Source organism: Diadema antillarum, unplaced genomic scaffold (assembly GCF_040938485.1).
Source record: "Diadema antillarum isolate AM-2024a unplaced genomic scaffold, OU_Dant_1.0 seq00000407_RagTag, whole genome shotgun sequence".
In the NCBI taxonomy this organism is placed as follows: domain Eukaryota; kingdom Metazoa; phylum Echinodermata; class Echinoidea; order Diadematoida; family Diadematidae; genus Diadema; species Diadema antillarum.
Genome location: NW_027271395.1, coordinates 68,915 through 82,363, shown reverse-complemented (window position 1 = coordinate 82,363; position 13,449 = coordinate 68,915). Strand labels below are relative to the sequence as shown.

Genomic DNA, 13,449 nt, shown 5'->3' with positions numbered 1-13,449 from the left:
CGGAGACTAATCAACGGAAGAGCTCCAACTGGGTTTCAGCAGTTTCTTCGTGTTTCGCGGGGAGGTATAGCGCCCATGCATTTTTACAATTTTCTTTAGACACATGTAGAAACGTGTAGGAGATCTAAAAAAAAAAAAACAAGTTGATTCACAAGAATGTTCCATGTTCGCGATATCATAGATAATGAAGTAGTTTTAAAAATACAACATGATAATTTTCAATTGAAGTAAAAGAAAATAATTTCGAGTTTAGAAAATACATATCAATCAGTATCTTTGATGACCAGATAATTATTTGGTCACACATTTAGTATTGGCTTCCATAAAAAGTCTGCAAAAGAGATTGTAAGATGGATTTTAAAGGAAAACTCAAGCTGTTGCATCAAATTACTTGGAATTTAAGGACGAGATTTTGGAGTTTTCTTCCACAATAAAAGCCGCTGAAAAGCATGCAGAATAAATGTAAAAGGAAGATATTAGCTGAGGTGATTAGTTGAGTCAAATTATTTGAAATTTGAGAATAAGATTATAAGCTCTGAAGTAGATTCGTGAAGAAATGATATGGTTGCTGAATTATCAACAGCAGCTTTGAAGATGATAAGACTCTGTCTATAAACCAATGGCTTTTGGGCAATAATATCCGTACGTTAATGGTATTGTTACAGATTACACTACTGGGGAAAACATACCTGAGAAAGTGTCTTTATTCTTAGACATAGAGCTCTTGTTGCGAAAGTGTATTTCAATGGATTGTTGTTTAGATTTAACACTTTATGTGTATCTATAAAGACAAGAAAGACCTTTTTGCTTTGCTAAATACAAATTTTTTTCCGATGTCATAAATTAGAATATTTAATGTTCGTCTTTCCCAGTGAAAACAGAAGCGAGAATCATTCCCCTGAGTTTTCCTTCGTGATATATATATATATATATATATATGTATATATATATATATATATATATATATATATATATAAAAACATGTATATTGTATATATACATACGTATATATGTTCATCTTGGAATTTTCCACGTGCTGGACTTCGAATGTTATAATAATAAGAAGTATGAAATACTAAGCTGACGAAGGGCCTAGGCGGGTTGAAAATTTTGTGAATAAAAACCTTCTTTTTGGATCTACACACGGCGTATTTGAGACTCATTCTTCATTTAGTTATTACATAATAAAAAAGTTACTATATATTTATAACATGTATGACGTACTGTTTATATGCTGCATATAGTTTATGTGTACATGTATATAAATAGAAACAAGTGATTTACACTGTGCACTAAATACTTTTGTGTAAATTTTTGATGCAGATATGTAAGATTTTATGTATAATACACACAAACACAAACACACACACGCGCGCAAACACACAAATGTGACAATTGATGACAAAGGATATCGCGGCCGGGAAGCAAGATTTATAAAATTTGTCTTCCTAAGCCTTCTTTATGTACACATGCAAAGAATAATAAAGAAAATAAAGTTAATAATACCTTGCCTTCTTTGAAATCAATGTTTGGCATTGAAAAGGTAAATATGTAGCCCACTGGAAGTTTCTCGTATAGCAGTGCTTCCTTTTAAGTTTAGTCCAATTGAGTGATTCGTATATATTTAGCACTCACTCAACACAATGAAATTCACTGGAGTAACCCCATTAGAAAAAAAAAAAAAGCAAATGTGTGTTTTTTCATCTCATCGAGTCAGCATTTTCCCAGCCCCTTTAAACAAAATGAAATGAAATTGATATTCATATATAAGACATGACATATATATTATATATATATATATATATATATATATATACATATTTATATACTAGGTATCATGAGAGAAGAAAAACATCTCTCTTTTGATCCTTAATAGTTCAAAAACTATTCATCAGATAACACTGACATTGATATGAACAAGAGCTGAATAGTGTACAATTTTTGTTGGAGGTAATTTGGAAAGTAAAGCACAAATCAGTTTTATCAAATCAAAGATTTACTTTTCGGTTATGTTTTAGATTTTGCTCTATTTTCAACCCTTTGTACAAAACTTTAATTTTCAGAAGGGTTAATTGGTGTGAATGGAAGTGTGTGGTTAACACCCAGACAATTGTCCTGAACAGCAAACAGTGACCAGGGTTTGAATGCTCTATTACATATTCATGAGAAGTTGCACTTTCATAGGTGTCTTTATTCATTATGAATATAGGGTATGCAAGCACATGCAAACATGCGCTTGCTTTTTCATGTGCATGCATTTTATGCTTTACCATAAATTCAGACTACCACTGCCCATGGCAATCCATCATAAATTATTAATAAAGTACGCATGTGCCTTGGAGCAAGAGCTAGACCAAAAGCCTGGTCAGGAGTGCTCTGAAAAAGTGTTGTTCATGTATTAATTATTGTTCAGGGTCATTGTAAGCACAAACTCACATACACTTCATTGGTCCTGTGACAAGTTCAAGATTGTATACAGATGGTTCAAATTTGACCAAAATCTAGAACTTAGCTTTAGAGTTAATCATGGATTTAATGAAGGTGATTCATGCTCTTATATTCAAATCATCTCCAACTAAATTGAACACTATTCATGCTATTCAACTATTACTCATATCAATGACAGTGTTATCTGATGTATAGTTTTCGAACTATTAAGGATCAAAAGTGGAAAATGTTTTATTTTTGTAACAGGTTGTATATAACGGCATATATATATATATATATATATATATATATATGTATATAGATATGTGTGTGTGTGTGTGTGTGTGTGTGTGTGTGTGTGTGTGTGTTTGTGTGTGTGTGTGTGTGTGTCTATGTACATGTCTAGGCGTGCCTGGGTGACGGTCAAACAATGATTTGTTACATACTGTCTTCCAGGATTGTCTTTGGCTGCATTTATCAACTTTCCCCTGTTTAAACGACTTTCGAAAGCCCTTCCGATAGCCCTCTCGAAAGCCCTTTCCATAGCCCTTTCGACAGCCATTTCCAAAGCCCTGACTGCCTGTACTATCAATGTGCCGCTTGTTTTCTCAGAAGGGACGGCGAAAAACAATTACCATCATAAAGACATATCTTCCTTTGAGAGTGACGAGTCATGATACAATCGCTGTGTTCAGACGGAGGCAGTTTTGGTCGGAGTAACTTCGGAGGAAGGGTCGGAGGAAGCTTGGTCGGAGTAACTTCGAAGGATAGGTCGGAGTAGTGCCCGTCTGAACAAGGTCGTGGTAACTTCCTCCGATCGGAGGAACTTACCACGAACTCTTCCTCCGAACGAGATACTCCTGAGTTTTCTCAGGAGGATCTCGCTTCCACGACTAGCCGGTCGGAGTAAATTGCCCGTGCGGACAAGCCCTCGGAGTATCTATGAACTTACATACCTTACGACCTAGGTAAAACTTCCTGGGTCAAATCGCAATGTTGACATTTTGCGAGTACACGTGCAATTTTAACATAGTCGATCGCGACGAAGAAAGTTTTTATATAGGGCTTATGCAGAAATTTCCTTCAACAAGAATGAAGAAGACAAATGGCACTTGTAAAAAACAATCGCATGGTCGACGTGCGCGGCGCTACCACTTCCGGAAGTTACACCGACCCTCGCTCATAAATTGGTCGGAGTTTCTTCCCATGACCGTCGTGTGGACGCAAGGGTCGTGGTAGGATATGCATTAATGTGAATATTAATTACCATGCCATAAATTTTTACTCCGACTAGAAATACGTCTGAACATGGCTAATGACACATGAATCAATTGTCTTCCTGTCTGTGAGGCAGCTCCAGTTTAGCACATACTTCAAATATTTCTGAGTGGCGGCATGAGACATGGGATCAGACAGAATGAGACTGTTGTTACTCTATAGCCATGTTCAGACGTATTTCTAGTCGGAGTAAAAATTTATGGCACGGCAATTAAAATTCAAATTAATGCATATCTTACTACGACCCTTGTGTCCACACGACGGTCGTGGGAAGAAACTCCGACCAATTTATGTGCGAGGGTCGGTGTAACTTCCGGAAGTGGTAGCGCCGCGCTCGTCAACCGTGCGATTGTTTTTTACCAGTGGCATTTGTCTTCTCCATTCTTGTTGACGGAAATTTCTGCATGAGCGCTAGCTTTTTCGTCGCGATCGACTAGGGCTGCGTTTATCAACTTCTTTTCTCGGCAGAAACAGGTTATCCAAACAGCTTTCAAGGAATTTTTACGAGTTGACAAACGCAAAGCTGTTTTGAAAGCCCTTTTCAGAAACCGGAAACGCATGGTTGCGTAACCGCAGTGGGGCAACCTAAAGGGCTTTCAAAACAGCTTTGCGTTTATCAACTTCGAAAGGCTTTTACAAACAGGTTTCTGATAACCTGTTTAGGAAACCTGTTTGGATCGTCACAAAATTTGGATCTTTCGAAAAGGCTTTCCTAAAGGGCTTTCAAAACAGCTTTGCATTTATCAACTCGTGAAAATTCCTTGAAAGCTGTTTGGATAACCTGTTTCTGCCGAGAAAGGAGAGTTGATAAACGCACCCTTTCGTAAAAGGCTTTCCTAAAGGGCTTTCAAAACAGCTTTGCGTTTATCAACTCGTAAAAATTCCTTGAAAGCTGTTTGGATAACCTGTTTCTGCCGAGAAAAGGAGTTGATAAACGCAGCCTTGGACACAAGTGCAATGGTTTTTGTGACACTTAATAAACTGATGATACCCAAATTCTTGTGTTAGCTCTCTCCACTGTGTATGTGTTTTGCATTGTATTTTTTTTCTCGATTCACAAAATTTGGGATGTTTTACAGATTTATTCCCCTTTTGTCGATTTCTGCAAACTGTGATCCATGGTAATCTTTACCACAGCATGTTATGATTAAAAAAAAAAAAAAATCTGTCTTCATTATATGGTACATCTCATGTAAGAGATTAGTAACTGTAAAATGTCTGAAATCTTTGAAGGCTTCCGTAGTGGTAGAACGTTGGGTGGTAGAAGGCTTCACGGTGCACCACGTATTCTTTCTGGAGTATGTGAGTGGTCCTGAAAAGGGCCACTCTAATTTGCATAATATTGCATAATATTTATAATGTTTCAGTGTCACCGAAATCTTGCTGTAGGGAGAAAAAGGATTTCAATGGTTTGTTTGATATTTAATAGTTAATCTAAAATGACTCGATATATTTAATCTAGAATCTTCAAGAACCTTGCAAAGAGGAAAGTAAACAAAATAAGATTGCTTGCTTTCATTCTTAACTGACAAGATGACTGGATAGCCCGTATCAATGAAGCTGCCCTAACTGCGTGGTCCTCCACTGGGCTTTGTGAGTACCTGGGGTAGACAACTTCACCGGGTTATGCGCCCTGCTTTGTGCGATGAATAGATGAAGCGGGTTCTTTTTCATGAATGGACTGTGTACCTCTTTCACACTCGGGACCTCCAGCTTATGTCCTATCAGGGGACAAAGTGTTTGTCTCTTCAGAGGGCACGACATAATGATAATAATCAATAACGATTAATGTGGTTATTTGTATAGCGCACATGTTCACCTTTCGGGAGTACTTTATAGGGGGAATCTGGCTACACCCATCATGTGTTCCTCTTACGAGTACTGTATAGCAATATGGGCTGTTAATTTCAACACCGCATCACATTTCATTCGAAGTGGTATACAGTGAATCATTGCATCATATTGTTCTCTGGGTATGTTTTGGATTTTTTTTAAATACTATACCACAACTAAGCGTGACTGTAAAAGTGTATAAACAATTATGTTACGTCCCATTAAAAAGAGAAACGTGCAGATTTTCTGGATTTGTGGTGAAAGACATCTTTTATCGTCATTAACACCATTAAACTTGTCCTTCCATCTCAATTCAAATATTCAAAAAAAAAATCCCCTTGGCATTCATTTTATCGTTTATCTTGTAATTTGTGTGAACAATGATACAGCAAAGAAAAGAGAATGCCCCTTCGCAACCCCCTTATCTTGCCCATCACAAAGTTATACCTTTGAAACCAAACTTTGCTCTGTTTGATCGTAAATAGTTACGCATACATTACAAATCTTGCCATAAGTTATCTAGAATCATGTCTTGCAAAAGCTTCGGCCAAAGTACAGAAGAATTAGCCAGAAATGTTCGTGAGATTGGAAGCTCATGTGGACATGTTTCGACTTCGACTCATAAATTTAAATCTTCAATACCCTCTTTGTATTCTGCGCTCTACACGATTTTCTACTTTTTATTGCCAAATCAGAGAGGCATTAAACCATGGGTTGGAGACTTTGTGCACTTAATATTCTGATAGCATCATTATCAGCGGCCCGATACGCCAGCAGCGCAGGTGATAAATTTGTTTTATGTACGATACAGTGTTTAAGTACTTAAGTTTGAATGTATATTCATATGTACAGTAATTTACATTCATACATGCATTATTATACAAGAATGACTGTATGCATGAACATAGCTTCTAACATATATTGTGTATCAATGAGCGCAATCATATGGCTCAGAATATTATTCTATTTGTTTTATTTCTAGAAAGATTTGGCTGACTATGAAGCTATTCAGCAAATTTTCCCCTGAGAAGTTTCCTGGCATTTGGTAGATTCGCATGGACACATGAATTTCCTTCTCCCCCGTTTGCATTTAGTTCATCAGAACAATACACAGTACGTAAATATCACTCTTCTCATTCGATACATGAAGATACAATCCATTACAGTACGCGTTTATTTCGCATCTGCCTTGTTACCTCCGATGTAAAAAATGATAGAGTACTCTAGCAGAACATTTCTAAGCTGTACTATATTATGCCTATGACATCTAATTATTTTACGTTTCCCAATGACCAAAGTATATTTTAGTGCTGTGCTTTGTTGAAAACGAAATACGTCTATGCCATACAAAGCAATTAATTACACTTACTAATAACATGTATTATTATATATTTTCATTTTTATGACATTAAGACTATTCTTTATTGCATTGCATTGTTATTGAGTGTTGTGTGCCAGTCAATATTTCTCTCTGTTTCTCTACCACCAAATACAAATTTTATATACGTTTTCCTCGCTAAACATCCAGACTTCATATCTGTGTCACTGAAATTCATTAACATGCTTTACAATTCAGACACTATCGTCTAACTATCGATATCGGTCTTCCAAATTTCAAATCCATTCATTGAAATGAAATTCGAAACACACAAATTAATTCATGAACATAAAAATTAATCTGTCATTTTTTGTCAGTTAAGGTCATTTTCAGTTTCAATTTTCTCTATCTTCATCAATATTGATATTTTCAGCCCATTCAGATTTAAAAAAAAAACATTTTTTCAAGAATACGTTTTTTTAAAACTGAATGGATCTAAATTTCGTGCATTAGATTTCCATGCGCGGGCATTCAGATTAACATAGTATCCCAGAGGAACTTGCTTTAATTTCATTTTGGGAAATTCAATCTTTAATCATTTTTTTTAATTCGTTTTTATTGATTTCGTGGTTTTCAATGTTGTGTGAGTGCGAATTTTTTTGTGTCTCTGACCCTATAAAAATCAAGTATTTTGCCTGAATAATTATGCTTTATTTCATCCTTCCATCATATCAATGGCATATGCAATTTAATTTCTCTTTTAAATTATTTATGAATAAGATTGCTTTTCCTCTCAAGGGATGTTTATGTTAAATTCTGTTCAAAACTTTTACGTATATATAATGACAAAATGATTATTAACTCATTTGATTTATCCAACGCTATTAATCTTTAACAGTGTAGAGTGTCTTTCCATTCATAGCAATTACGCTGCATTACATAAGTGCATGACTGTGTTCCAATGATCATGTTAAACTTTATATACATGATTGATATGTTTGTTTCATGGGGAAAGTACAGATTTGTTTTTCTTATCTTTCCTTTTTACCTCCATTAATTCATTTTCATGGGACGCATAAACAGCATTCAAGGGTATACGAAAGCAGCTCCAGATAGTCTCTTCTTTGGCTCTCGAATTCTTCGATTGTGTGTCGACATCCTTTGTTGCGTGATACACCTGGTGATGATCTGATGCATTGTGTAACGTTAGGTGCAGGGCTTTAGTGGATATGACAACTTGAACTAATCAAGTTTGATGCAAAATGAGTCATGTAAGCCTGCGTAATTATATACTCGTAATATCTGGGACTATGGGAAGGTGTATCTAATGCACTTATTTGAAACACGCTTGCCCTTTCATCGATTTGAATGACGGCACAGAGTCAAAGGTAGTATACATCTGAATCTGAATGCCCATCGCTTACGACTATGCGCCTTTCATAATATTTGAATTTGAATGAATTGTTTGAAATTTATTTTGCACTGATAATACACTCGAACGAGCGACACTGATTTCCCATACATCAATCTTAAATCGTTTGCTTAAAGTCAAAGTTTGGATTACTCATTTGAAGAGTTTCCTGCACAGAAACAATTTCGAATGATGGAAAATAAATTTGTAAGCTCTTTCTTCTTTTCCAAGTCCAGTGGCGTATCTGGGGGGGGGGGGGGGGGGGGGACACGTACCCGGGCGCCACTCCTTGAGGGCGCCAAAAAGGAAAAAAAAAGAGAAAAAAAAAGAAAAAACAAAGAAAGAAGAAAAACCTCGCCTGGACGGGGGGAGGGGGGGGGCCAAAAACAAATCAAACAAGATAAAAACAGAACAGATGATGACGCGGACAAAATGACAATGTTTATAGTGCTCACGTAAGAGTTCAATGTTTCGTAGGCTGAATTATGAAAATTTTCGCCTCGCTCGCTGCGCTCCCTCGCCAAATTTATATAAAAACTAAAAGATAAGAACAAAACGTTATGATGACGGGGACAAAATGATAATGTAAATTGTGTTCACACATGCCATCGTTAGAAAGCAAAATGTTACACGGAGCAGCGGCTGCAATTTCTTGTGTTCGAACATGGGGGGGGGGGGCAAAAAAACCCAAATCAAACAAGATAAGAACAAAACGTAATGATGACGCGGAGACATACAAATTTCGGCTCACTCGCGGTCACTAATTCAGAGTATTTTTTTCAAGTCCTAAGTTTATTGGTAAATCGATATGAGGCCGTCACTATATCTTGATTAGGATTGTAAGATTTGATATGCAAAAAATGACAAGAATTCCATATTTTGTAAGCTGAAATACAGAAATTTTCGACTCGCTCGCTGCGCTCGCTCGCCAAAATTAATCAAAAAAAGATAGGAACAAAACGTGATAATAACGCGGAAATATACAAATTTCGGCTCACTCGCGCGTACTAATTCAGGGTATTGGTTTTTTTTTAGGTCCTCAGTTTGTTGGTGTAAATCGTTATCTATGAGGCCGTCACTATAATCACGATTAGAATTGTGAGATTTGATAAGCAAAAAAGACAAAAATTCCACGTTTTGTAAGCTGGAATACAAAAATTTTCGACACGCTCGCTGCGCTCGCTCGCCTAAATTCATCAAAATTTATTACATTTAAAGCACCCTCAAAAGACCCTTTTTAAGTGCTTGACAAAGCATTATCATGTGGACTTTTTTTCCCTACCGGGATTGGGTTAGGGTTGAACACTTTTTCAGAAATTAGGGGCGTAATTTTCGCGCTTGCCCCGGGCGCCGTTTTCCCTAGATACGCCACTGTTCAGGTCATGTGAAAATGCAAGGATTGGAAATTTGAAATTAATTTGAATGTTCAAATCTTAAATCGCATGCATCTAATCTAAATTTGCTTAACTCCTCCGAAATGTCTGTTACACAAATAACGAATTTGAACGAAAGGAAATGAATTTGAATAAACATTTATTAAGGCGACTACAGCAACTGTGAATTCGGCCATGTCTTTAAACATTAATACCATTCGCGCTGCCATTGTCGATCATTATCACTTTCACCGATCCTTCTCAGAAAGTTGCTTGCAGCATTCGCATTCGTTTATTGCAAACATCATGGCAATAAGTTCATAATTTTCATTCTGACAATTGATTAGCTGTAACAGCCTGGTTTCATAACGGTTGTGATCTCTTAGGGCCACATGATACGAGTTTCATAAAAGTTACCTTCAAGTCAATAATTCTGTGGGAATCTACCGGGAAAAAAAAATTCCTGTTCAAGTACTGTATGGTTTTGTTAGTTTTGGTTAGTTTCTTAAGCACAGTCATTGTCATTGTCCATGAGCAGGTCCGGACTGCAAGATGCAAGCCTTGCTTTTAAAAGGGCTCGTCCATTTTTCCACTTCCAAAAACTTTATTATTTTGGTACAGTCGTAAAAGTCACAACAAGGAATGTATTGTATTGTGTTTTTCACTAAAGTATTTTCTTTCTTTCTTTCTTTCTTTCTTACTTTTTCTTTTTTTTTTTTTACAATTTCCTATTCATTTTGTATAACTAAACATTACCTAGGGTGTTTTACTATACATTTGCACTTTTTTTTCGGGGGGGGGGTGGGGGTGACAAAATGATGAGTGAATGACGTGTTAAATTTGTCCAAAAAAATTAACGATTCGAGAAATCAGTGTCGACCGAAACGCGATCAATGTAAAAGATTAAATTCAAATTTGTCTTTGGCTGCTCAACTCTGCGATTGAATTGCAAATTTCGCCCAATAATGAGCAATTCCATTTGCCTTTTTAAGATTTCAAATTTATCCATTCGTACTTTTCCGTCTTTTCGGCCATTCAAATTCGTTATGTATCAAGTAGAAATTCAAAATGTGGAGGATTTTGGGGACAATGGCTCAAGTCAAAACTTGAACATGGTGTTGTTATGCTTATGTGGCAAGTATCCAGAAACGTTGCCCTTCTATTCATGTCAAATCTGTCGAAAATATTATCTCTATACATTGTGAAAAAGATTTTGATTTTGATTTTGATTACTCATAAAGGGTCTTATGGCATGGTTTAACTATACACAGCCCTGCATGGCGTCTGATCTGGCCAGCCCTGTCACTATAATAAAGGTTAAAGATATGAAATGTGAATAATAGACATGCAGACAGAAATAAAAAGTGACAAGAAAAGCTTTGAGAAGATTACAATAATAATCTTTATGTAGGAAAAAAAAAGCCGTAAACAGGAAAGAAAACAAGCATGAAAAATAAAAGAAGACGGACACAAGAGACCCAGTGGATCAAGAGTTCATCTATAAGGGTTAGAATTTCGTCGCACGCTCTAACATGACATATTCTTGAGTTAAATACAGTGCGACTTGTATTTGTGAATTTTGAAAGACTATTTTTATTTTATTTGATTGGCAAGGGTTTAAAATTGACCTGGAAAACTGTACTTTATTCCATCATTTCATCTTTATGCAGCCTATGTGTGCGTGACTTTTCAGGGAAAGCTATAACTACAGTTCACATAATCTTATCAACTGTCTCCTCAAATCACGATACATTTTTCTTTGCTGGTCCCGTATAGATCCAAACACATGCGTGAAGCCAAGTCTCAATACCAACGTAGTGATTTCTCCTGACCAGGCAAGCTATCCCAGTGGATGCGTGTGGATGTGTCATGTTCCGATGGGAGTACTGTATCGGGACCAACGTTTGGCCTCTGCTATGGTTATGATATTTGGAATCCAGATATCACAACGTCAACATGCACTTCAGGTAAATCAAGTCACCATAATACTTCCATCGTTCAAGATATTTTCGTTGATTACAACTACATGTATGATTAGATTTTATACAATGCTATATTGCTATCAATTTTCGCAGATGTAATTTTCCTACTGATATTCTATTCCAATACATTATTTATTAGAGTTTTTGTGTAATACAATTAAGATCAAAAATTAATTTGAGTTATGTATATATATTGGGTTTTTGGGGGGTAACATGATTAAGATCAAGTGTGATTGTGAGTTAAATGTATATATATATGATATATACATATATATATATATATATTTAATATATATCATAATATACATAATGTATTTGTATATTTGTATATATAAACGTATCATTATGATACAGAGAGAGGAGAGGAGAAAAAGAGCGATATTTTATACAGAGAGAATAATGTGCATTTATAGTAGGACAAATTTGTAATGGACATATTGTTTATGTGTAATAACGCCTGTTTTTTAGTTTACCAATGTTGTTATTGCTATCATCATCATCATTACAAAACAATTATTATAATATATCATATATCGTGATAATTGTTATCATGTACATTTCTTTCATGAGTTCCATTGACCAGTTCCTGCATGGAAATCCGCAATACATGAGATAATCACATCAAAATGGAAATAAAAATATTAGTGTTTTTATCATGATCCAAATAAAGTTTACAGTATGAATTTGTTAAAATGTGACGATTATGATGATGATGATGATGATGATGATGATGATAAACACGGTTGTTATACCGGCATTGCACCATTGTCATCATATGACTTCTATATCATAAACTGTCACCTTCATCATAAGAAGAGCCAATTAAAACTCTATTTGTCTCGTTTTAGTTTCGTGCGTACCACCTGATGTCGGTGATGGCGGTGTAATCACCACTCCCGACAAAACTTCCTACGATCCCGGGGACGCGGTTCAGTTCTCCTGCCCGCAAGGAGGGGTCACGGGGTCTTCTTCTGCCACCTGTCACACTGATGGTTCCTGGAGCTACGAAGGGACCGGCCTACCATCATGTCAAGGTAAGAAGCAATGCCCATAGAAAAAACAGTCTTCCCAAAGTTATGCTGTATCACCATGCCTCACGAAATGAGGCTGCGTGAGGAGTGTATAGGGCATGAACGATTATCAACTCGTGACTTACGTGTAGTTGAAATCGATTTTTTTTTGTTTAATATTAATCTGCGAAATTTTGCTCGAAAAAAGAATGACTTATTACACAGACCATCGCATTCAAAATAAATTGGCGCAACACTCTTAAGTTTGCCGTCATTGGTCGCAGAAGGTGTCATGAATGGTGCTTAAGAAAAAGACTCAGTTTTGTACCTGATAGTGCGTCATATGAACGCTAATAAATGTGAAATAAATGCAAAATAAAAAGGGAAGGTAATCCCACGGAAAAACAAATCGGTGTACTCATTCAGACATTATTACTCTTAAAATGTTCTGATTACCTTACAGCGGCTTGTGCAGCTCCAGATAATACGAACGGAACGGCATCGTACGGTACCGGAGAAGTTCTCTTGTTCCAGTGTCTGCCCGGTTATTCTCTACAAGGCTCGGGTGACACTGTCACAACGACTTGTGACGACGGAACCTGGAATCCTGCCGTCGAATGTGTCTCAAGAGGTGAGCGTTAAAAGTCTCTATAGCAGCAAAACAATTTAACTCACATAGCTAGGCCAATCATAGGTATAATGAATGTGTATGATTATGTACATGTATGTTTGCATGTGTTTGCATGTGTGCATGCAGGTGTATATTAACCTGCAAGTCACCTCAGTTTTGACTTGATGCTAATCTTGGTCTTATCCT

General features: G+C 36.4%; 1 protein-coding gene across 1 annotated transcript in view; it reads left to right on the top strand.

The window, feature by feature from the left end:
* Positions 1-13,449, top strand: part of LOC139732243 (C4b-binding protein alpha chain-like) — a 29,063-nt gene that overhangs the window by 11,719 nt on the left and 3,895 nt on the right. The window contains exons 7-8 of the mRNA XM_071643119.1: positions 12,471-12,656; positions 13,096-13,263. Of these exons, the coding sequence (XP_071499220.1) occupies positions 12,471-12,656; positions 13,096-13,263 (354 nt within the window). The remainder of the gene's footprint in view (positions 1-12,470; positions 12,657-13,095; positions 13,264-13,449) is intronic.